Source organism: Phaethon aethereus, assembly GCF_964289735.1.
Source record: "Phaethon aethereus genome assembly, chromosome: Z".
Classification (NCBI taxonomy): domain Eukaryota; kingdom Metazoa; phylum Chordata; class Aves; order Phaethontiformes; family Phaethontidae; genus Phaethon; species Phaethon aethereus.
In genome coordinates, this window is record NC_138577.1 from 89,746,067 (window position 1) to 89,772,484 (window position 26,418).

Below are 26,418 nucleotides of genomic sequence, written 5' to 3' on the forward strand. Positions count from 1 at the left end.
CTGCTGGACCACCAAGGCTCCATCTTCGGTCTTCATAAACCGAAGATGGACATTGTATGAACTCACTGTAAACGATATATGAAGCACGAGAAGTAAGTTTTGGCCTTTGAAATTTCTGTCGTTAAAGTTAGTTTAGCACAGAAGGTCTACTTACTATTAAAAGCTTTTCAAAGTTTTACCATTGTTTTTCTAATGAAAAAAAATACTAGAACTAGTGTATTTAGCTCCATGTGTCACGTATCTTTGCTTGAATTGAGGAAGCCTTGTTATTAAATAAACAAATTAATTTTTGTAAGCATCAGATGAGCACCATGAGCAGCAGCTGAGGAATAACTGAAACTCACTTCAAAGTGAGACAATGAACAAATGACAAAGCACACCGAACTACATCCCCGGCGCCAGCCAGCCTCCCGTGAGGATTTCCCCGGGTGCTGCGGCTCAAGGGGACAGCATGGCGGGATACACCGTGCTCCTGCAGCACGGGTACCTGACCCTCGCCCACCCAGGCTCTGTACCGTGACCCTCAAGGCTGGCCCGTGCTTAGAAGAAAGTCTGTGAATTACTGCAATGCAATGCACTGCCCGGGTAAGGCGGCGACAGGGCCTGCAACGGAGTGGGCGAGAGGAAGGCCTGCGCTGGAACGGGAACAGGAAGGGCAGGGGCTGCGGCACCCTTCTCGCACCCACCCCCAGCCCGCGGTGCCCTCGGCAGCACGTCAGCAACCGGGGTGCAGCACCCGCCCCGCCAGCAGCCCTCCTTCGGGGCGGGAAGGGGGGCGACCTGCGCCGCGCCGGGCGCTCCTCCGGGCTGCCGAGGCTCTGCCCGGGGCGAGCCGGCGGGGCGAGCCAAGAGCTGGGGCCGAAAGCTCGCAGCCAGGTCCTCGCCCCAGATCAAGTTCTCGCTCTGAAACCCTTGTGTCAGTTGGGCCACCAGCTCATGGCTGAAATACAGGTCTTCTTGCCCGCCCCCCTCACCCGCCACACACAGGCCACTCCAAGGGCTCCAGGTGCCCCGTCTCCAGGCTGGGAATGGGTCCAACGTCCTCCAGTGTACCCCTTACACAGCACACTCCTCCCGCCCTCCACAGAGACAGAGCTATTTCCCAAACCCTCAGCACCCTGCACCTCTACCAGTCAGGTACCTCCTTCTCTGACTTCGGCATACACGGTCCGTTATCTCCATCTTCTGGGCTGCTGCCCAGATAACCTCCCCAGGCTGTGACTCCGCACCCTTCACGTGTCCCTTTGCATGACCAGCCGTGGGTTCCCCGAGACACTGCTGTGCTCTTCTCCCTACGCTTCTAACAGTTCATTCCTGGTAGAGAGCAGGTGGTGTGGGGAGAGGGGAGACAGAGGATGAACGAAGCATGCACAAATCACGGCAGATGGTGAGGACCCCCTGTGCCATGGGGCGGCAGGCTGGGAGAGCTGGGTGCCACCGCGAAGCACCGCAGCACCGAGGGGTATGCAACAGGGGTTTTGCCAAAGCAATGCAAAACATACCTGTCACGGCCACAGACAAACTGAAGTTGTGCTACTTCACCTAACGTTCTCAATCTGCTCCTTTTACCACACCATTCACCAGAGTACACGCTCAGTTGCCTGTACTGAAGTTGGGACTCCTGCAGTATTTCTCACCAGAAGGGTATGCGGATGGGTGCAAGTGAGAAAGGCTGAGATACTATCTTAAGTAAAATGATTGCTTATACAGAAGAGAGCTAGAGGATAAGGCTGTGGACTGTGGTTTCCTAAAAATTAAAAAATGGCAACATGGATTTTACTAATATCCATGGCATGCAGATGTTGTCAATACACTGACCTCACCATGCTAACTGCACAAGCTAAGCTGTCCCATAACAAAGAACAAAAATTAGCTTGTATGCTACCAAAATGCCCCTCAAAATACCGCAGACTCCTATTTAAAATGTAAGATTTGTAGACAGAACGCAATGTCTTAACGTGTACTCAAAGTCTACCCTGTAAAAAAAAAAAAAAAACAAGCAAAATAACACATTCTAACTGTTTCCCTGTGAGTTTACTATAAAATTTGCCTTCTGGGTAGTGCATGTCTACCTTTCACAAGTCTTAAATGCTACCACAGCTTCTGTGTGAGTGTCTATGCTGCTCCAGTGATGCTCACCACAAACGCACTGAGAAGTTTTCCACTGTAGGATTTTAATTACTGAGGTAATATAATCCTCAAGTTTTCTTAAACTGCAATCCTGGAGCCTTAAAATCCCACCTGCCCTGCAGGATTTCCTACACTGCAGGGTCATCTCCATTTAATAACAAGAGGTCCCAGCCAAATGCTCTTCCTTTTTAACATGTGAGAGATTACTGATCTGCCTTTCTGCTTTTCCCAGCATGAATGAATGCTAGAAGCTTGATACATTGATGGCCCTTGGGTTCAAAATCTGAGTCTGATAACAGGACTTCTTGAGCTACCTTCTTCCTTTACTTGACCCAACAATGGAATGCCTGTTGGCATGAAACTCGCTCATTTATAATTTTATGAAGGTATGAAATTTAGATGTCTAGATATTTATCCCACTTCTGTTCTTAAGCATGACGTATTAACAATCCACATACATACACTATGTACCCTAACACCAAAAAAACCCAGACTAAATTTGCTAACACTGAAGATCCTCAAGATTCAAGTTCAAGTCATAGCCGTTCTATCACCCAGAGGCTGAGGAAGACCCTGTCTCTCACCACACAGACACTGATCGTCTGCACAGCGGAGCCAACTACACAAGCCTGCAGAAGGAGGCAGCAGCCAGACGCTCTCCATCCAAGCCCAACGGGAGGAGAGTCCCATGCAGAACGAGTCACTGCAAATGACAACTGCAAGAGTTGGGGCTTGATGCCATTCTGAATCCTGAGCCTAAGCATGAGTCAGCTCCCACTTACCACTGAACACCTTCCCTAAGCCAGGAATTAATCCCATCAGACACACAGGCACACAGAGCCAGCCGTCAAAGCTCAGGATCGCCAGGGTTTAATCAGTCTGGGCACAAGGCTACAAGCCATGAGCACTTGAGCCAGTCCAGCCATTTTGGGCCACCATAAAGCGTGCATACCCTGGCAGCACACGCTGAGTGACACAGAGGCGCTGGGACACTTCTGCTGCACACCGGCTGCCGGAGGGCTCACTCACCTCTGGTACTGAGCTCACGCACTTCTGCGCACTTGTGCTGCACTCCAGAGTGGCCGTCCTAAACCTGGGGCTCAGGCAAGCACCGTCCAAAGAGACACAAGTAGCCCAGAGGCCAGCTTCATTCTGGCATGTCGAGCAGACTCCTGCCAGAGCTCGTAAATCCTGCACAGCTGAGCTACATTTCAGAGGCAGCAGGTAGGCGCCTGGTTTCCAAAACATCTTGCAGTGTGTGACCAATCAGCCTTTTCTACTGGCTCATCTTACCTCATCTTTTACCTAATGCAAAATAGGTGAGCATCATCACACACACTGATCCTGGGCTCATAGGGGTAAGAAAAGGTACTGCTTGTGAAAAACGTTCAAACTCTCTGGATTGGTCTGGATTGGCTTGCTTGCCATTCCCAGACAACCCTCGCCTTGGAGCTGCAGCAGGATCTTCTCCTTCCCATCCGAGGTTGTTTCTTCTGCAGCCAGCCTTCAGACTGCCTGGCTGCAGGCGGTCAGCGCAGGCTCTCCCAAGAAGAAGAAAAGCCTTGCTCATGGTGCTGGTGCAACTGCCTCCATTCTTCTACCTTTATCCTTGCGCACTTTAATCGCCTGTTGCATGGGGGATTGGAAGAGGCAGAGCGGCAAAGCAAACCCGACTCAGCTGCTACCACGCACAGAAGCTTGAGCCTGTGCATCTGTCTCCCACCCCAGCACACCCTGCAGCTCCGTTCCCACATCCCACCTCATCCTCGAGGAGGCTGTCAAAAAAATCTATCAATAAGGTGGCCAGAATTCAGAATTATTTGAACAGCAGTAGCATTTTGTTGGCTGGGGGTCTCCTTAGATCCTGTGTAGTAAAGAAGTTAACCAGCGTTAACACTAAGATGATGGGCTAGACAAAAATGCCAGTCAGCAAACATCAAGAACCAAGACCAAATGCAGCACTAGTGTCAGCATTAAGACATTCAATACCACACAATTCAGAAGATTCCCTTTCCTGAGCCACAGAAAATAACCTATGCGGGCAAAATGGCATTTAACAGTTTTCCTTTCTTCTTTTTTTTGGTGTGGTAACTAACATACACTTCAAGGCCACTATACAGCTGATTGCTTTCTAGCCCTCATCCAAGTTTTCAAAATATGTTAATGATTTAAGCATACTATATTGATAGTATTCCAATTAAATAACAATTTGACTGTATCTTTCAAACTATCACATGTGCCATCAAAAATGTTATCTGTGTAGTTCCATAGATGAGTTCCTCATTATTTGAAATTATGTCAAGGGATTACTTTGGGATAGGGGAGGTATAGGGCAAAAAGGCCAAGAAGAGTAATTTGAATGTTCAAAGATGGAAATTAAAAGCTTTTGGCACGATGACTAGAGGCCATTTGCTGTACTTTGGATGATATTGTAAGTTGCTGGTGGAACTTGGAAGAGGTGCATAAATTTTTAATCAGAAAAAGTAGAGAAAAAAAGAGCACACTAGAGAAACTGGCAGTAATGTTTTGTCTCTTTTAGGATCAAAAATAAGTATTCCACATTTGGGATAGGGCAACAAGACTGATCACGTCCTGCTATGTCTGCCGGCCAACAATCCCTATACCTGTACTGGCTTCTATTTTGCCAAGCTCTAGCATATGATAAAAGAGGCAGACCTTGTCATAATCAGACAGTTCAACCTAAGACTCATGTCTAATAATTTGACTCATGTCTAAAAATCTCATAATTAAAATATGACAGCTGTACAAAGTATTTGTTGGAAAACAGTATTCAGGAAAAATTTAGACAATGAGCTTTGGCAACTGAAAAGCATGCTGCTTAGAAGATCCAATACTGGCAGAGGAGCATCCTGAGAAACGATGTTCTTTGGACAACATTCAGTACAGTGTGCCTGTCCTTGCTGACCCACAGACTACTTCATCAGTGAAAAGCAACTGACCTAAGCAAGCCTATTATCAACACATTTACATTTACTACACAAGGAGGTGCACAACTTAGGTGTTAAGAGAGATCTGTGACCTAAATCACCATTTTGCACCTCTCGCCACACATATCACAATTTACCCTGAGTTCTCTTTAAATCAACCTTGGCTTTTCGTAGGGAAGATGATGTGACTGAAGTGGTAAGAATCCAAGCAACAAACCAGTTAAAATGCCACCCTTCTGAAATGCATGAAAGCAACAGGAATCTCGTTTTAAAGAAGAGTGGACTGAACACTTTGTAAGTCCACAAAGTGTTCAGTAAATTGCAAATGAGAATGCAAACTGTGGCAGGAATTCAGTCCAACAGGACGGGGCGTTTACAACACGCCTTGTGTCCAAGGGACGGGAGCGTTCTTGTACGGGACTGCCCCCCAAAGCCAGTCCTTGTTTGTCTGGTATCTAAAGCAGATTCCTCTCCATCACTTAAATACGCCCCTGCCTTGCAAACTCTCGTCTGGCAGCAGCACTGGGCCTTAAACATTCGGGTTAGGTACATTCTGCTACTGTTAAACGCAAAGCACAGAAACCTTGAAGAAAAATGAAGCCATGACAACTTTCATTGTTCTTTCCTTCCTTTGGATTGTTGATTTAATCTTCAAACACAAGGGCAAAGCACTGTAGTATCAAAATGAAGAAAATAGTCACCCTGATACCACACATTAACATTAAAACATCTTTCCAAAGGTAAATCTTGTTACAGTGATTGAAAAATTAAATTTCTCCAATATAGAGTAGATCTATTTGAAATTCAGTCATTTTTCAGCTTTCAAAACAGCTTGTGCCAAAATCTATGTGAATTATTCATTAATTTATTACTTATTTTTAAAAAAAAAGGAAAGTGAGAGTCTTCTGGTAAAGACAGAATTCACCATTACTGTGTTTTTTACAACTTGCAGTCAAACAAGGATTTTTTCTATTTCCTTCCAATTTATTTATAGCTTTTAAAAGATCACCATATATTTTATCTCTCTCTCTCAAAAAAAAAAGTTAAATCAAAGAAGAAATAGGAAATGTTACTTTTAAAAGTTACGCATTAGTAGTTGCCATACAGTCACACTGAGATTTCTGTAAAGCTCTTACCAGATAACTCTCGTATGTTGTCAAAGCTACCTTTGAAGGAGTAGCTTGACAGACAAGTGTTAAAGGTGAAAAAATCCAAAACATGACTATTGCAGCTCTGAATCACGCCCTAACCATAGCTGTATTCCCATTCACATCCCATAACAATACTTCCTACGTAAACTCATCTCATCTTTCTGCCTCAGAAAATGAGAATGAAATACAATTGGAAATCGTATTTCTCCACTTCTGCTGGTTTAAGAAGATTATTTAAATGCAAGAAGCTTATTCTTTTGCAAATTCATTTCATCTGGTGTTCTGGCGATTTCAGCCATTGATATTTGGGTCCAGGACAGAATGCAGCTGAACTTACTAGTGCTAATATTTTATTAGTGGTCTCTGGCATTAACAGCTTAGCACAACTGTGGTCTTTGCAGTTATTTGTAATTGTTATTAGTTATTTTGTGTTTAAATTTCAGAAATAACTAATATGTATTTCTTCACAGATAGTCCATCCAAAATGTTTTATTCAATGCTTGTGTAATTAGAGATATTATATAAGCATAAATGTAAGGATCTTGCTGTAAATAAAAATACAGGGATGACTTTTGTTAAATGAAATTTGTGTGTACAGAGTTGAAATGCACACAGGTAGCACAATTGTTTCTGGAAAGACACAAAGTTTATTTTGAAGCTCCATGTTTATACTACATTTTGTATAAATATTATGGAAATTACTAACTATGTATTCAGGGGCAAAAAAAAAAAGAAAAAAAAGCTCTGAGAAAACTCAGTGCTAAAATGTAAATGAGGGAGTACCATGTCTTTCTGGTGGGCTGTAACGTGAACCATTCCTCCCTTTTTCCTGACGTCTCTTTCAGATGACTCCCCTCCCAGTTTTACAAGGGGAAAATAACCTTAACTTCTGAATCAAAAACATATTCTTAAATCACTGATCTTTTTTCATACTTTTTGCCTCCAGACTACCTTGCAGTGTTCTCCCCTCTGTGATGACACAATGCTTTTTGCATGAATCACTGAGAGAAGAGCAATATTAGTGATTTTAATTACTGTGATAACATATAAAATACCACTGAAAACATTGCACTATATTGCTGTACTTGCTACGCTACTTACAAAGGATAACCAGAAAATAGAGGACTAGCTGTATTTATATCACAAAAAACTGCATTCCACTGCTTAGAGCAAAAACCTGAAAAATCATGTTTTTTTAATCAAGAAGCATGTGTGGAGTTAGGATGGCCTGTACTATGCAGCTGAATATAGAGGTTCAGCACTGTCACCTGTACACTAATTTGATTAACCAAGTTGTTAGTCAGCTGTTTTCAACCCTAAGCAATGGTAATATTTATGCACACATCACTTGTCCTCATTTTTGCTCACTGCACCACACTGACATTGGTCAATAATTAAAACTTAGAATTTTAAGTGTGGGGGCAGGTAAAAAGAGTCTGCTACTGATTCCCTGATGCCATTTTGATTTTTCTTCTCCTCTTCTTTTTTCTTGTCCTAGACAAGAATTGTTTCAACAGACTCTGATTTTTCATCATTTCATACAGAAGTGTGTCCTATATGGCATTTCATTTTATTAAAAAACTTCAAAATTACAATAATAAAGTTAAATTTTGGAAAACAAACTGAAACGAACTTGCTGACTGCGTAAATTTCAAATTTGGACTGGAGGAGCATTATTTATTCTTCTCTTCATCCTTGAATTATTCGACACTAAGAGTAATTTTCATGTTTTCCTCACTGATGGTAAGTATACCGTTTAAAAATAAAGCAGCTAACTAGACATATGAAAACAGCTGTTTATTTCCTCTAAAACAGGACAGCCACTTAGATCTCAGTTACTTCCCAGTCTGATTTATCCTGGAAACTTCTGATGAGTCCACTGTGGTCAGTCCCATCAGAAGGAGATGGCAGAAAGCAGATTCATTTCAGGGTGACTGTAAACATTTAATGGTACCAGAGCTAACACCAGAAATCAGCAATCCTTTCCTTCTCCTTTTAATTTCAAGTGGCACACCTAAAGTTTAAACTAAAGTTAAATCTTCTTATTACGTAAGAGAAGATGAATTACAAATAATGGCTTACTTACGTTGGTTAACCTTAAAAACATAAAACCCCACAATGCTATTTCAGCAAATTTCACAAAGCACAGAATTTTTGATACCTGTGCTGTGTTCATACTGCTGTATGCAATGAAGTTCTCCATGGGAATACCTTCAATTTCCACAGTAAGGACATTTAGGATTTTGCTGGGTGATTGCAGGGCATCTGAGCAGCTGTGCTGTCTGGCAAGGGTACTGCTGACATTATAATCCACCTGTGCTGGGAAGCTTTTGTTGCCTTTGTGTATTTACGTTCTCAGAGAAACTACAGGGAAAGTGAGCTACATCAGAATTAAAAGTTGCTTTTGCAGCTGTACCATTTCTGAACTATTGGCAAGGATTTTTTGGTGTATTTTTCACTCATGTCTATTTTCTGAGTAGATGTACTCTCTGCAAGACACAAACTGGAATGTCACACATACGAGTATCAACTGATAAATGGTCTCAGTTTTACTCACTTAAAAAATCATATATTTGCCAAATTAAAAAGAAAGAAAAGTTTAAGTGAGGTTATTCTTAATAACCAACAATTCTTCAGCTTCTTTTACAACACTGTAAAGTAAGACTACAAAGAATTTATTTTGGGAAGAATTCAGTTCCCGAAAAGCCTGCTTGCTCCTCCAAAGTCCTACAGATTTTTAGCTTCACAAAGCAACTCAAGATTAGTCAAGCTTTGAATTAAAAAAAAAAAATAAAAAGGAGGGAGGAGGATGACTTTGAAGGTGCATTCTCTGTGATGATGAATGTGGGATACTAAGCAAACCAACTGACTAGGCTTTATGTTAACTAAATACATTAGATATATGTAACTTGCAGGCTTAAAAATAGTTACCAATGTAAGTACCACTCTCCTAATAATGGTAGAAGAAATCACCCTAATTCCCAAGGCAGTCCTATCTTTCCATCTGTATGAACACAGTCTCAGGTCCCAGTGACTCTTGCCGGATGTTAGCCGTTTTCCACACTGTGACAAAGTGTTAGGTGGTTAGCAGAGAGCTGCCAAGACTTCTCAGTCTGCATTTATTTCCCTTTTCTGTGCTAAGACAACATGGGCTGAAAAGCAGCTACGGATGCTTTTTTTGCCATTTTGACGCAACTGTGTTTCACTGCCTCACCATGTACCTAGAACATTTTCATGTGCTCTTTCCAATTATTAGAGTCTACTGGAGAATGATTTTCAAATATGTATCACCCACACAAGGGAAGGCAATTTTCGGCTTTTGTCCCTTAGAAAGTGGACACGTGTGTGCCATAAAAAAAATTACATCACTGACACACGTCATGTAAGTGTCATTTGTATTTAAAAACATTCGACGTGGAGGCCAAGATACGTAACTAACATGCAAACTTCTAAGACTTCAGGGAAAGACGGATCAAATAACCTTTGCCAAGAAGGACTTTTGCTATTTTGCTGTTTTCTGAAGTCGGTAACTTTATGATCACTTTCAGCAAAAGGTAATGTTTAAGGTGCATCACAAACACTTGGGTTCAGGACTGCCTATCAGCCACGGCGCTGCCACCCCGGGAACCGCGAGGGCAGCACAGGAGACAAACGCACGCCGGGGCCGAGAACCGTCTGCCTCGACTCCTCCGCGAGGGCACGCAAACGCTGAGAAAAACACTACGAGGGGAGCAAAAGCGCCGTGATGACCCTCTCCGACGAGAAGCTAATGGCCCCTGAGCACACCGCGGCTCGCGTTTCACCCCGTTAATAGCCAGGCGCAGAAGGCAGGGAAAGACCGGCGCCTCAGCCGAGCCGGCCAGACCCCCGGCGCCGACCCTGGCCCTGCGAGGAGGCGCCCCCGCTCCCGCCCCCGCCGCAGACCCCCTCTCCGCGCCCGCCCCGGGCACCCCTCCGGCAGTGAACGAGGCGGCCGCCGGCGCCCGGCGGTCAGGGCGCCGCGGCCCCGTCCGGCTGCGCGGGGCGAAAGCGACGGGAAGGGCTAGCGGGCAGCGGCAGTGCACGGGCCTCCCCCGGGAGCCGGCGCCCCGCGGCACTCGGCCCCGGCATCTCGCTTAAAACACAGCGCGACACGCACCGCGAAGGGCGCGTCTCCGCCGTAATTAAGTCGCTCCGGATTTAGAGAAACTACCAAGAAAAGAGCGTCGCTCCACCTGCGCGAGGCTACTGCTCGGAAAGAAAAACACCCAAGCGGCAGTGGATGCCTGATACCTGTTTTTTTGGCTTCATTTGTGGCAAAGGGGTGTAAGGCTCCGTCCTTCTAAGTACCCGTTTTGTCTATCTAGAAATCCTAAGTTTCCAAAAGGTTTTTTAAAATGAAGGGTACATTGAAAATTAAAGAAGATAAACATGTACAAACAAACTAAATCACTACTACATTAAAAACAAAGGTCAGCACGGGGAATAAACTGCCTTCACCATCAACTCACAAAAACTCCACAGAACAACTTGTGGGCAGGCGTACAATGTAAGTCATGTAAATACTACAAATGCGAGATGAATTGTCCCCCTGCTCTGACTGCTGACACTGAATTCTTACAGATTTTACTCCTTGCAGTCTTAAATTTTAGGCCAAAACAAAATTGCAGTCATTAAAAATCTGACGAGAAAATCTCTGTAGTACACGCCCACTCAGCTTCAGTTCTAGAACTATCAAAAGTGCACTTAAATGATACAGAAACTGTGCATGTCCCAAAGAGCAAGCCTCGGGGAACAGTTTTGTTCTGCTTTGGGCTATCGCACACTGAAGCCCATCACACAGACTTCAGCCTTTTCAGTAACAAATGAAAGACTGGAAATGCTCCTGCCCCTCTCAGAGACATATTTTGGAAGATGAGAGAAATCTCTCTTCAAAACTGTCAACTTTTTTCACTTTAGTGTTCTTTGTAAAGCTGCATGCCAGATATTCCACAGGAACACAATGCAAATGGAAAAGCTGAGAAACATACAAGTCTATAGGTATACATACAAATACATACATGTACATATGCTTACACGTGTGTATGTACGTTCTTATACGCACTTATAGGCAGTCCCGACCCGGTGTTAGCGTGAAGGGAAGGGAGCAAGCCCCCACCTTTCAGAGCTGCAGCCGGAGCCCCCCAGGGCTTCGGGGGGAGGGGGAAATCCCCAGATCTCTGCAGCTAAAGTTTTAAACGTACAAGACACAGTTATCGACTTAGTGGCTTACCTTCAGGCAGTGTCTAGACTGGGAAGTACGTACAACGTTAATGCAACTACTGTCACCACAGAGGCCGTGAAACACCAAGTGTTTCGCTGCCTCTGCTTTAAAAGGGCAGAGAAAACTCCGGTGTTTCACCATGCACAGAGAGTTTCAAAAAGAGACCGAAAAAAGCATCTGGCAGCCTCCCCCCCTCTCCCCCCCGCCCCCCTCACTCTCTCGTTGTTGAGGTTTTAAACGAGTTGATAGAGGAAGATTTATCAAGTACTGAGGATGCCTGGCCCCGACCTTGCTGTTTCTGCTGCTTCAGGGCTCCGAGGAAGGACGAGCACGCCGCAAGAGCCCACACAACATGATCCAACAACAACAAAGTGCAGATAAATCTGCCCCCTCTGAGCGCAGAATTACTTTGTGACTGCCACCAAAATCTGCCATGTCCAACAGGCCTCCTCAGCGTCCGTGAGTGTATTGCCCTCACCTACTCTTCAAAAGTGGTCCAAAGCAATAAAACCAACCAGCACATAACAAAGCTGTCACTGTACAAAGGCAGCCAAGGAACTCACAGAATTAGCACCAAACTGGTGACAAAATACATCCTGACAGCAAGTTCTGTGCATATAATTTTCTACAGTGTCTGGGCGATTGCTTTACTGCTCTGTAACGTAAGCCATACATCACCATATCCACCAGAAGAGGTCCAGCTGAATAGACAAAAGCTTTTATTTCCTCATTTTCTCACTTCTAATGATGTCATTATCTCCCAAGTCATATTCAAGGTACTTGGCACTGTTGCATACAATGTAAAATCAGAGACATTCGCAAGAGTGTTAGAGGAAAACTAGACAAACGTAACCACCATCATAGAAAGTGAGTAAAGGTTGAAACTGGCAGATGGGAAACCCTCCTGGTGCTAAAAATTTTCACATAAACAGCTTGAAGCTAAATTCCACAACTGCAAAAACTGCCACGATAACGGGGAATGCTGCTGTTAACCTGAAACCCTCGGCAGAGGAGTTGGGCTACTCATACAACCCTTGTGCAAGGTCCTCAATGTCACCCTCGCCTCTCTTACCTTCCGCGGGCGACGGCTCCTGCCGGCTCACCGGCACTGCGGGGGGGAGCAGTGCGCCAACGCGGAGAGCTTCCTGGGAGAGCCAGGGCCTTGTAAGCAGCAGGCAACTGGACAGGTTCTGGTGACAAAAACCTCCCTAATCCAGAGTTTCTCTGGAGAGGTGAGGAGTTTGATTTACACGTGGAGATGAGAAAGTGCCTCAGCACTGGAGGGGAAACAACACAGCCAATTAACGAAGTGGAAGCGAGCGCAGGGCTGTGCTCAGCCTAGAACACGCCGGACAGCGGCTCAGAGCTGGCAAACAACACGAGGTGTGCACCGACGTGTACCCGCTTCTTGCCTGCGGACGACGCAATTCTTGCGTGGTAAAAGCTGCTGGAGGAGGATCATTACATGTGAAATACAGTCACAAAAGGCATACAACACTTAGCAGTAAGAATACTGAAAATACAAATTAGATACCTTAACGGAGTATAAAGACAACGGAGTATAAAAACACCATAATAATCATTCCAGGACTCGTTAACTCATGTTACAGATGCTGTGTATATATACCTGCGTATGCACAGATATTGTAATAGTCTAAGGATCTTCTTCCGTCTTTCCTCAGATTAAAAAAGAAAAGAGCCACTGAATACCAGCTGTCACAAGATTAATGGTCACTGTGATGGTATGACAGTGTAAGTTTTCTGTGCTTTAGTAAGAAACCTGCAGATTATCCAATGTGCTGCATGCATACCTATTTTGACAACACAGCCAATTTCGTTCAACCCACTTGCAGTTCAAACCTTCACAGCGAATCCCGTCCGTACCAGAAGGAAATGGAGCAAGTTCTCTGCAGTGAAAAGGCCCTTATTTCTCTAGAACTGTGCCAATCATAGCCTAAGGGCTCACAAAATGAAGTATGTGCCATCCTTCGACATTCCTCTGAATGTCAATTTTGCCCACTGCTTCGAAGCACAAAACCACTTCCACTAGGTGCTACTATAAACAGGAAAACATACCATAAAGCTTTAACAAGCCATTTTATTCCTCGTATCAGCCCTTCGCTAGACTTTTATTCTGTTTTAAAATACATTAATAGAAACTTTTTTCCTGTGCTTATTCCACACACATATCTGCATGATTTACATCCCTTTGTAGCACAACTCAAACTTTACTTTTTCCCTTTTTAAACCCTTAAGTCCTTTGTCTTCAGTATATTCTCTATTGCCTTTTTTAATTACTTGAAAATCTTGAACTTCTCCTTCAGAAGGATTAGACTGTTTTCCCATCAGTGTTCAGAAATTCAATTGCAATATGAGAGTTTTTCCCCACCTGTAAGAAACCCAAAGAAATAGGGACAAGGAAGAAAGATGAAACTGATGGCAGAAGTGGAAAAAAAAATTTCCCCTTATAACAGTCAGCAGAACAGCAAAAAAAGGGGAAAAAAGTGAAAAAGTCACCCAGAATATATACCATGTAAGCATGGGCACTCTTGCAGAAAACCTAGTCAGCAATCCAAAGCCCTGGGAAATTTAAATTAGAGCTAAGGTCCACAATAGCAGAGAAATCTGTACAGATAAAAGGGGCTGCTCAGGTTGCAGGTATACTTAGTCTAGATCTCTTCAGATTTGCAAAGGAACTTTATTAGTTTTATTAATTTTTTTCTTAAATAATCAAGAGATTCGAGTGTATCCACATTACACAGTAAAGAAGATTAAGTTTTTTTCTTTAATCAAAATATCCATATGCATGTGCGGTATCTTCCAAATGGTAGGTGGATTCCCACTGCTTATCACCACTCCAGGGTGCATTCTGCTATAGTTAACTCATGCACAAAACACATTTAAGTAACGTTAAGGTTCTACGAAACACAAGCAAGAAGAAAACCCCTCAAATCACGGGAAAAGCCCAAGTGTTCAGCAGGGCGCAGCTCTGCGGAAAGCAAGCTGATGAAAGGTTTCAGCAACGCATGCACACGCGAAATCGAACTCGGTGACATCAACTCCGCTTTACACGCAGCCGGCGTGGCCTGGCACCACTCTGTCGGTTTGTCCTTCGGAGGGGTAACGTGCGGGCAGCGCCCAGCCCCGCGCACCGGGCTCTGCTCGGGAGCAGGGTCGGGTCTGGGAGCCACGTGCACAGCCTGTGCAGGAGGGCTGAGGACCGTGGGCTCCCACCGCTCGCACCCTCATCTGGAAGCCCCTCCGTCCCCGAGCTTCGCAGCAGGCGATGGACAGCGCGGCCCCATGCACAAGGCTCGCCAGCCCACACGAACGCCGCTCCCAGCACAGGCTACTTCCAACCAAACGTGAATTTTACACTGAGACGTCTTTCCCGCCTGCTTTTCCGCCGGCCGACCCCTCCAGCCGCCCAGTGCCCGCACTCGGCCTCCCCGGAGGAGATGCTGTGCTGCAGGTGGCACGACAGCGTCACGGGGGCTGAGGCAGCCCCTCGAAAGGGGACGCTGAGCCGCCGCCAACGTGGCATGGCCCAGCGCTGCCGCCGTGCAGCGTCCCACCAGCCTCCCCGGCCTCAAGAAGAGGCAGCAGCGAGCGGAGGAGCAGCAACCCGCGTGCAGCAGCGCGCTGTGAGCCGCCACGCAGAACCGCCACGAAATAAACCCATGTTTTTTTGGTTTTTTTTTTTTTAAACACTGAAATTTGTACATGGACCGCACTCATAAGTCTTGCTGCTTTTAAGAAATGCAGCACATACCACTATGTACTACTAATAAAAATATTTAACTGCTAAACTAATTTTCACCAAGAAATCTTTTTTACGTTTGAAAGCAATTTTGCTGAAATTTAATTCAGCAATTCCACAACTTAGGCATCCAAAAAGTACAGGAAAGTGTGGCTCTGTAAACAGTTTTTCTGTGGCTTAACAAAATGAAAAATTTCTTATAGGCATTTTTGTAGAAAAAGTAAGTTGGTGCTACAAATATCAAGGCACTGGAACAAAAACATACTGTATCTTGCAAAGGTTGTCTTCAAAACCAGCTGTCAAGGGAAAAGGTAAATTAAAGAAGAAAAGCAAAACTTACGGTACTTTTTTTGTCATTTCAGAAATAAGCTTACACGTTTTCACCGTTTAAAAATACACTGAGGGATTTGAATAACAGCACAGAAGAGAAAAAAAACCACAGATGTGGTCAGATTTTTGAATAGTTTCTGTAGTACCATGCAGAGTTAAAAGCAAATTAAATCATACATCTAGAAGAAGCCATTTAAAACACTGATAGTTAATAAAGCATATTTCCTTTTTGAGCATGGCTGACAGAGATAAAACAATAAGGTAAATTTATCAGACTGCTATTTCTATTTTGACTCCATTCAGCTGCTGCTGAATAGAAAACTCCCTCCTACATTGCTTTTTAGGGAAGAAGCAAAAATAAAATGCTTTCAGATTCCTTTTTTTTTTTCCCTCATTTTAGGCATGTATTTTTTATGGTTTCGTTCAGTAAATGTTCAAATCCCATTTTTTTTTCATTTCATGAATGTATTTTTATTATGTTTTCTTTGTCTCAATGAGAGACTTGATTACGATGGATAAAAATCAGTGCACAGCAAGGCCTCTAAACCTGGAAAGCAAGATGGAACTAGATGCCAAAATGGAAAGCTGAAAAAACTGCTTTGGAAATAGTAGCTTGCACTTTATTTTATGTTCACTGTTTCTTTTTGTACAGGGCACTTCTACAGGACAGTAAGAGCAAAAGTGGACATAAAACCCCATGCCTCAAGTGAAATGATTTGCCCCTTGGACGCTGGCTTCCTTTCACAATTACTTTCAACACAGAAGACTGAAAATACTCATATTTTACCAAATTCCAGAAGTCAATCTGTTAGGAAACACAAAAAATACTTCTCATATATAGATAACTGGAAGATCATGTGATAAACAGATTTTAAAATATCTCGCAACACCCCGTAAGCCTCAGCTGAGTTTTGTGCTTTCTGCTCCAAATCTGCTCTTCATTTGCTGGGGCTACCACCAGAGCCAGAGCTACAGCAAGCGCCGCAGCTACGCAGCAGTCGTGGAACAAAATGCTGAAATAAAAGCACAGTGTCGTCCTTGGTACAGAGCCTCTTTGTGCCCCAGGGCTGGAGCGAGCTTTGACAGGCACTGCACCCGAACAGAAGCCGTGCCGGTCCCTGGTCCGGGGGGCTGCTGGCAGCGGGGAGGACCCGCCGGGACCCCCCAGCAGCCGTGCTCAGTGGCATATACGGGAGGTGCTCAGACTATCGCACGCTGTGTCACTGCCTGCAAATATCACGAAAACGCGGCCAGAGCTGCTAAGGAGGCTGCGGGGCAGCCACCACGAAGGGCGTCTGAACGTAACGCTCTTCACTAGGGCAGACCGATATCCACTGGCTCTTCCTTTTAAGAGCAACTTCTCACGCCAAAAGTAGTATCTCTAGCGATGCTCTTGTAAAAGCCTCAGTACTGTGGTAGTAAGAAAAAAAAAAATCAGAGCAGAGAAGAAAACAACATTCCTTCCGTGGGAGCCCAGCAGAATATGTATGTGCTGTTTTATAAAAACTTTGGATTCAAAAGCAACCATACGCACCACACGCCACAAACCTGCCAAGCCCAGAGCGCGATCGCAATTACCCTGTTGTCTCTGAGGAAGGTACTGGATGGGCAAAGGATGAAACAGGGAGAAGATAAATTGTTTTTTGTACCCCTTAGTGGCCGGACATCAATGCTGCAGCTTTGAAAGCTGTCTTTCCATAAGCCGTGAGGGGCAAAAAAAAAATGCAGCGATTAGGATTTCAGCTATATGTGGGAGAGGAAATATGTTAAAAGGAAGCTTTTAATGAAGGAATGGATGAAGGACTTCCAACTACAGGAGATTAACGTTCTTATCATATCTACTCTTACTGCAAAGCACAGGAAAGGGATGGGAAGGGAGAACCCTCTTTCAAAGGCCTGGAAACTCTCTGACACTAGAAACTAATTCACGACATTTAGTACATGGTACAGTTTGTAATGATTATCTTTGCACGCTTTCTACTGGACTCTAAATGTTTTAAAAAATCAGATGCATCATACCAAAGACCTAGATTTGCTGAATCTCCTATTTTTTAAACACCATGTGAAGCAGGTAGGAGGGCCCTTTTTGCAACGTAACAAGCTGCAGCAGCGTGCACTTTTCCAAATGCCATGCAAGGAAACCCACAGATGAGCAGGTCAGGGCGAGTAAGACGCACAGGTACATGGCTGCTGTCTCTCAGCTTGGCCAACTGTCTGTAATTCAAGTGCCTGCTTCGCTTCCAAGCTATGCACAATCTTACCACAGAAAAACGAAGTCAGAGTAAGGACGGCCAGAGTCACTATGGACACAGTAAGTCCTTTCCCTGATAACCCTCCGTGTGAAACATGAAAGCCAGCACCCATCTTCATAACCCAAATAAGGTTGCCAATCAGCTGTATGTGCTACGGAACCATCAGACACATACAAAAAGTTGTATTTTAGAAATATGGGGACAAATACCGAGTTGCTCAATGTGGTATTAGACAAACAAAAATAAAATGTGAAAGGCATCTAAAGCCATTTGGAAAGAGGGCAAAAAAGGGAGGAAAAGTTTTCGACTGTGTACTGAACAGCAGTTGATTGTGGACCAGCCATAACTTCCAAGGTGTCAACTGAAGACAGATGGGTACAGGTGAATCTTGATTTACCATCAGGAACCAGAGCTCATGTCCCCAGGCAAGGGGACATCTCTTTCTGCCGCAGCAGGCAGTGGTGACTGAAGCTAGAACGGTGCAAGGGGAGCTCTCGGTGCACTGGAGGCATCAAGAGAGCATTATTTATTTCTTTATAGACAATATTAAAAATAATAAGACTGTTAAGACGAGCAGGGCTGGCAAGTAAGATGTACAGCAGTTAACAGAATAAGGATATATGCCTCATTCCTTTCCTTGAGGAGTTATTTCTGACTCCAGTGGAACCTCAGCATCTCTATTTCAGGGACTCACATGAAAACAGACTCATCAAATGACTGACACAACCAGCTACTCTCATAGTCAGAGAAGTGTTCACGTTTCAGTTCCCTTTTCAATGTGAAGCAAACTGGACACTAGACACACTATGACACTGTCATGGGAGGTCCATCCCATTTACACAGTCACAGGCAGTTTCAGTGGTGACAGGAAAGGGTAAGGCTTCACCAGTCACTACACTCTACGTCCATCCTTACTGATGCTACAAGCCCTAGAATAGTAATTTACATACTGCGTAGTCACCTAAATACTTGATCTTATTCTTTAGAAACCCTGAAAACAGAACTGTGCTTTGAACAAAACTGTGTTTTGAACATCTCAAAATAATATAAATGAATTAGCAGAGAATATCTTTGAGAGGATAATGTGCCAACACATGTATTTTTAAATGCATTTCTTCCTTTGGATTTAAAATTTTTGTGTTTACGTTTCAGCAAAGGAGTCCTTTGTAGTCCACAGAACTGGAGACGCAATGCTGCATAAGCTCCATAAACACATTATGATTGCATTACATTAGGAAGATTTATGGCTTTTCTTCCCTAAAACTATTTTGATGCTGTTTCAGCTTTACATTACATACACACAGCACTGATTTATTTTAAGCCAGTGTCTTTGTGTCCCACCACATCACATATTAGAAACAGAGCAGCTGAACCAAACTTTTGCGCGCCAGAGCTACCTGAAAAACATTCACTGGGATGAATGTGGGATGTGGTCGAGAACCTGGGGTCTGACTGGAGCCCAGCCCTGCGGTACCCTCTCGGCCTCAGGCGCATGCGCACGCACCAGGGCACGGCACCCTGCTCTGCCCATTGCGTGCAGCGGAGTCAAACAGATCATCGTTAACTTGTTCAGTCAGAAGAAGTGTGCGAAGGTTTTTTTTCAGGGGTTTTTTTCAGGTTTTTTTTTCAGGTTTTCTGCAGAGTCATACATGCATAGAAAGGCAACAGCTACAATGAAGAGAGAGGTGTGCGTACCCCCAGCACCTGTTCCCAAACGGCTGCGTGTGCCTGGTGCATGTTCTCTACACCCCACATCTCCAGGCACGAGGCGGCTGTTGGCAAAAACCACCACTAATGTGAGGCAAATTGCAGGAAGGGGTTTTGAGGAGGTTCTGACACAGCTTTAGCAATAAAAATCAGAGTAGGAAAAGAACAGTTACATTTATGAGCCTCTTGTGTGACTGCCTTTGACCTCCCATTGGAGCATTCAAAAAAAGTTTACATTGCCTACATTAAATGAAACAATTTTAGTTCTGAACAGTATGACAAGTTTATATAGCACAGGAAAATTCTGCTCCTGTTACCTGCTTTGAATGTGGCTTACTTATTGTCAACATCTATAAATGTATGTATGAATAAGAAATATTACTACATTTGTTAGAAAAACACACTATAAGTTAGCAAAACCATCTCCATATTAACCTCCCATATTGATTTTTAAAAGCCTTTCTCAGTTAGCACTGCCACTGCTTTGTCATAAGAGACAAAGAATGAAGACATGAATTTTCATTTTCATGTTACACCTGGTAAGCATAATCACTCCGATAAATTAATTACAGAATGTTTCCCAAAATATGTATATGTAATTTTGAAATATATTTGAAGTCTCAAGCACTGTTTAAACATTTTTCTATCTTAAGTTTTTTTGTGTAATCTTTAGTGCTACCATCAGCAATTTTGGTGCATATATCCAACAAGATACACTGAGTAAATCAAACGAAAGAAACCTAACTGCAGGTCATTTGCCTGACCAGCAGGTATGAGAAAAATAGATGCTACCCAGAAAATGTATGAACTGTGCTGTGCACAAACTGCATTGCTATTACTGCAGTCACCACACAGCACCAAGCATTTGCTCCCCAACAGCCAGAGTAATTTAAGAAAAAGACAAGCTAATTATCTCTAATTTAAAAGAAAAGGACAGGATATGAAAACACAAAAGGAAAGGTATTAATGAAATTTAGCAACTTTAAGCTAATTCTTACAAACTGCCATCTTAAAAGATTTATACAGAGAAAAATTTACATGAATTCCAAATATAATGTGGGTGGCTGGGTTTCTGGCCTGGCAACTGAACGCTCTGCCACTCTACTGGCACTGCACTGGGAATAAGTAAAGCATTTCTTAAATCTCTTGAGGCGTGGGGAAGCACACTGATAGCTTTAATCAACCATCTGAGATCGAGTGCACACTATGATCTGTTTAGCCATGGACTACGGGTAGCCATGCAAAAACGTACACAACAACAACTCTAAGTAAAAAGTTATTGAACATTTATGGGAAAGAAACAGGCGTTTTACTAGAAAAGAAGGCAAAGACAATTTCTCAGCTTTCCCCTCTCAAATAGCTTAGTAGCAGCATGCTTACAGCAGCACTGTTTACACAGCCATCCCGAGGAAAAGCTTTACTCGTATGAGCCTGCGGATCAGCACCGCAAGATATTTCATTTCCCTGCATCTAAAACCATGCCATTTACATGTGTGCCAAGTAAAATTACGGTTCACCTTTTTTTTAAATTAAAAAAAAAAAAAGTCAAAGGTCGCCAGTGCTGCAGCTAATCTGGGCTAGCCTTGCCACTGAAGCAGCCTTTCTTCAGGCAGCGTTTTCTCTCAGGCTGGCAGGCGACGCTGTTTCTGGAAATTATCCTTGTGCTTTGGGAAACCAGTAGGCAAGAAAAAAGCATGGCTGATGATCTAAGAGAGTTTTTAGTTGCTGGTGACAAGGTACGTATTACATAGTATGATCATTATAAACATGTTATCTAAAATCTGTTGCACTAACCATCACGTTTACTAACTTTCTGCATGGTAACATGGAAGAACATCTTGCAAAATACCAAAACATTGGATGTTAGCCTTAGCGGTTGGGAAACTCTTTGAATTATTCAGTGCAGAATCCATACAAGAAGCTACAGTGAATTTTAGACTGCCAGACTGCTGAATGAGCGGTTACAGAATCTGCTTCTGGAAGGAGAACCAGCTCAGAAGGTTTCCCTGCTGTTCCTTGCCCTCTCCTGTTACAGCTCATCCCTTTCCCGAGTTGTCACTTCCCTGGCCTAGTGCACGGCAAAGCCTTAACAAGCACTGGTGTCTGCTCTTCTGAGGGGCAACGAGGCAAGGCAGACAGGGGCAGGGGGCCAGAAACCTCACCATACAAAAAGAGGAATGACATAGCTCCGCGAGTTATGAGCACCAGTTACTTTCCTACCTTGCAGCACTTTTCAGCAAACGTTTTATTGTTATGCAGTTCCTACACCTGATTTCCTTTATGGCTTTAGTTCTCAAACTGTTTTTTTTTCTACTTAGTTTACAGTAAGAAACCGTTGTACTCCCTAGGTGTAAGAAATCAGGAAAGGAAGGCAAGAGACGAACATGGCTGAGTGGAAACCTGCTGGGAAAACTAACGGGCAGGAAGGAACTGCACAGGCAGTGGAAGCAGGGACAGGGATCCTGGGATGACTACTGGGATGCTGCCCAGTTGTGTAGGGATGGGGTCAGGAGGGGCACGGCACGGCTGGAGCTGAACTTGGCAAGGGATGCAAAGAATAATCAGAAGGGCTTCTACAGGTATGTCAGCCAGAAAAGGAAGGTCAAAGAAAGCATGTCCCCCCTGTTTGAGAAAGACTGGCAAACTGGTAGCAACGGATGAGGAGAAGGCTGAGGTACTGAACGACTTCTTTGCCCCAGTCTGCACTGGCAGTGTCCCTTCCCACACCTCTCAAGCGGATGGCCTGCAAGACAGCGACTGGAGGAGCGAAGTCCCTCCCACTGTAAGAGAAGATCAGGTTCGTGACCACCTGAGGAACCTGAACGTGGTCTATGGGACCTGACACGATGGATCCCAGAGTCCTGAGGGAACTGGCTGATGTAGTTGCCAAGCCAACCTCCATAATACTGGAAAAGTCATGGCAGTCAGGTGAAGTCCCTGGAGACTGGAAAAAGGGAAACATTCCACCCATTTTTTAAAAAGGTAGCAAGGAGGGCCCTGGGAACTACCGACCTGTCAGCCTCACCTCTGTGCCTGGGAAGATCCTGGAGCAGATCCTCCTAGAAGCTACGCTAAGGCACATGGAGGGCAGGGAGGTGATTTGAGACAGCCATAGCATGGCTTCACCAAGGGCAAGTCCTGCCTGAACAACCTCGCAGCCATCTATGACGGAGTGACCACATCTGTGGACAGGGGAAGAGCTACCAACATCATCTGTCTGGACTTCTGCAAGGCCTTTGATACGGTCCTCCACAACATCTTCTCTCTAAATTGGAGAGGGATGGATTTGATGGGTAGTCTGTTCAGTGGATGAGGAATTAGTTGGATGGTAACATCCAGGGGGTACTGGTCAATGGCTCAATGTCCAGATGGAGATCAGTGACGAGTGGTGTCCCTCAGGGGTCCGTATTGGGACCAGTACACTTTAATATCTTCATCAGTGACACAGACAGTGGGATCGAGGGCACCCTCAGCAAGTTTGCAGACAACACCAAGCTGAGTGCTGCAGTTGACACACTTGAGGGACGGGATGCCATCCAGAGAGACTTGGACAAACTGGAGGAATGGGCCCATGGGAACCTCCTGGGGTTCACCAAGGCCAAGTGCAGGGTCCAGCACCTGGGTCTGGACAACCTCTGGTATCAATACAGGCTGGGGATGAAGGGATCAGGAGCAGCCCTACTGAGAAGGACTTGGGGGCCCTGGTGGGTGAAAAGCTGGACATGAGCCAGCAATGTGCACTCGCAGCCCAGAAGCCACCCGTGTCCTGGGCTGCCCCCAAAGCCGCGTGGCCAGCAGGGCGAGGGAGGGGGTTCTGCCCCTCTGCTCCGCTCCAGGGAGACCCCCCTGCAGTGCTGCATCCAGCTCTGGAGCCCTCGGCACAGGAGAGACACGGACCTGCTGGAGCGGGGCCAGAGGAGGCCCCAGCAACGCTCCGAGGGCTGGAACAGCTCTGCTGGGAGGCCAGGCTGGGAGAGCTGGGGGGGCTCAGCCTGGAGCAGAGAAGGCTCCAGAGAGACTTCACTGCAGCTGTCCAGCACTGAAAGGGAGCTTATAAGAAAGATTGGGACAGACTTTTTAGCAGGGCCTGTCGCAATAAGACAAGGGGTAATGGTTTTAAAGTAAAAGAGGGCAGATTTCGACTAGATCTAAGGAAGAAATTTTTGACAGTGAGAGGGGTGAAATCCTGCCCCAGGTTGCCCACAGAGGTGGTGGATGCCCCATCCCTGGAAACATTCCAGATGTTGGACGGGGCTCTGAGCAACCAGATCTAGTTGAAGATGTCCCTGCTCACTGTGCAGGGGGGTTGGACTAGATGACCTTAAAAGGTCCCTTCTCACCCAAAGATTCTATGATTCCTCTCTTTATTTCACCCCCCCTTCCCCTGCCCCCCTGCAAGTTATTATATGCCCTTAGAATTACAAAATATATGGGAAAGTTGGCAAGTTCACAACATGAATCACTCTGATATTATGTCTAAATTTTTACTAGCAAAAATGCTCTTTCCTTATATGACACTACTGAAGTAAGGGTATTGAAATGGTATAAATAAATGGCTATTACCTTCATAGTTTTTCATTATCATTACACACTCCAATTTGAATTCTGTTTATCTTTCTTTTCAAACATTGACATCAGTATTGTTGCAGACAAATCCTGCCACATACAGAAGAATAAACAAGCAATTAAAAAAAGTACTAACCTTCACTGACAGGAGTTTCACAGCCTTCAAGGTTCAACATTATATCTTCATCTCTGTCATCTGCACCGGCTCCCAAAAGCATCCAACTTTCGACATTATCACTTTCAGATACCAAGCTCTCCTCCTCTGAGCTATCATCTATTACCAACACGTCTGGGATGGCATTAGCTCCAGCAGAACTAACCGGGTTAAGCTTCCCACTAGTGCTTCTCCTTTGCCTTGAAATGTCTGGGCCTGATCCAGCAGGATACCGGGTATTACACCCAGCAGCTTTGGCACCTTTTGGTGTGGAAGATCCTGGATGGATATGTATTCTACCTTGAGCTGAAGAGCCTGTTGACTTCTTTGCTTTGCTTTTGTAAACACTGTCTTCATCTGGTGTATCAGACAAGACAATGATCTCGGGATCATCTGAAAGCTGAGTACCATGATAAATGAATTCAGTGATTTTTTTGTTTTCATACTGTTTCTCAGTTAGAACTGAACTATGACCCGTCACTCCTGCAACATCGGCTTCCTTATCCATTTCCAGCGTGTTGCTTTCTCCAAGATTCTGGGAATAGTGGAGCTGGCTGTAAAGATGAAATTCCACCTCGCTATCAATACTCTGCTCACTGGATGACTCCTCATGATAAAGTTCATCTTCATACACTTCAGTATCCTCGGTCTCTTCATATCCAACAAACATTGTGGAAAGCAAATAGTCTGTATCTACAAAAAACCAAAACGTTATATCAGAATGGTCATGAATGTATGCCCCAAACCATCTTTCAAATTATACCTTTGGTCTTTCTGAAACTGCTAAGCTTAGTAATAGAGCTCTGTGTATGGAAGATACAACTGAGCAGACTTAACAGCTACAACAACCAGTGCTCAAATCCATAAAACAAAAAGCTGCTTAAGGGAGGAAAAGCTCCTTAAGGGTGCATCTAGTTTAATCTTAACTACTAATTTAACCTCAACTACTTTGGCTGATGAAAGTTGCACTTAATGTGCTCTCAGTCTTCACAGCTCCTCTCCATCCTGGGTTCAAAACCAAGGTACCTGCATGGATCAGGAGCCAAATGAGTGTTTGAAACCAAGTTTTGATTGTTCCACAAACTAGTATTAATTCTGGGTACTTTGCAACTTGTTTTACTAACTAACATCTTATATACACATATGAAAGAACATGGAAGGAACATTCAGCAATATTTGACAGAAGTAACTTGGAGCCTATCTACACCTGGGCTGTAGAGTCACCTGAACTGGTGTTCAGAATTTAACTCTATGATGAGAAGTGCTATGGCTATGATACAGAAGCACCCAGACACAGTCTGCACAAGCTCAGGTCTGAAGGCAGCATAAAAAAAAGAATAGTAAAGGTAGTATACAAATCTGCAGCCTTCATACAAACTAGGATGTCACATTGTCCCATTAGGACTTATGAACTGAGTTACAATGCCATGAAAATGCAACTACAATGCTCTTAGACCTGAGGAAGGTATACTTGCAAACAGTGTTTGCCCAGCTAAACACTAGCTATGACATCTCTGTGCTGCTACCAGTTAAGCAATAATTATTTACAACCTTTAATGGCCTTTTTGGTGGATCTAGGACTAAAGCCCCAATTTCCCTTCTCATGTACTCAGCAGTATTGCTTTATAAACAAGCACACTATAAGAGCTGGCTGGTGGGACAAAGTGCACTTCTGGCAAGTTTGCAGATGATGCAAAATTGGGAGGAATGGTTGATATACCAGATGGTTGCGCTGCCATTCAGAGGTACCTCAACAGGCTGGAGAAGTGGACAGAGAGGATCCTCATGAAGGGCAACAAAGGTAAATGCCAAGTCCTGCACTTGGGAAGGAGATGGGCTGGGGACCCACTGCCTGGAAAGCAGGTTTGCAAAAAATGACCTGGGGATGCAACAAGTTGACCACAAGCCAACACGCTTCTGGGACAAAAAGCATTCTGGACTCCTGAAGAACATCGCCAGCAGGGTGAGGGAGGTTATTCTTCTGTTCTAGTCAGCGCTCATGAGGCCACATATGGAGCGCTGTGTACAGCTCTGGGCTCTCCAGTACTAGGAAAGATGGACATACTGGAGTGAGTGCAGCGAATGGCCACTAAAACAGTTAAGGGATTGGAGGATCTGTCATATGAGGCCAGGCTGAGACAGCTGGGACTGTTCATCCTTGAGAAAAGGATGCTCAGG

The 26,418-nt window shown here is 44.5% G+C and overlaps 1 protein-coding gene across 1 annotated transcript in view; it reads right to left on the reverse strand.

The window, feature by feature from the left end:
* The window catches only part of ZCCHC7 (zinc finger CCHC-type containing 7), a gene marked incomplete at both ends in the record, with an annotated part of 112,119 nt that extends 87,209 nt beyond the window's left edge, over positions 1–24,910 (reverse strand). Inside the window, one exon of the mRNA XM_082013721.1 lies at positions 24,223–24,910. Coding sequence (XP_081869847.1) covers positions 24,223–24,910 — 688 coding nt within the window. The remainder of the gene's footprint in view (positions 1–24,222) is intronic.
* Positions 24,911–26,418: the final 1,508 nt, after the last annotated feature.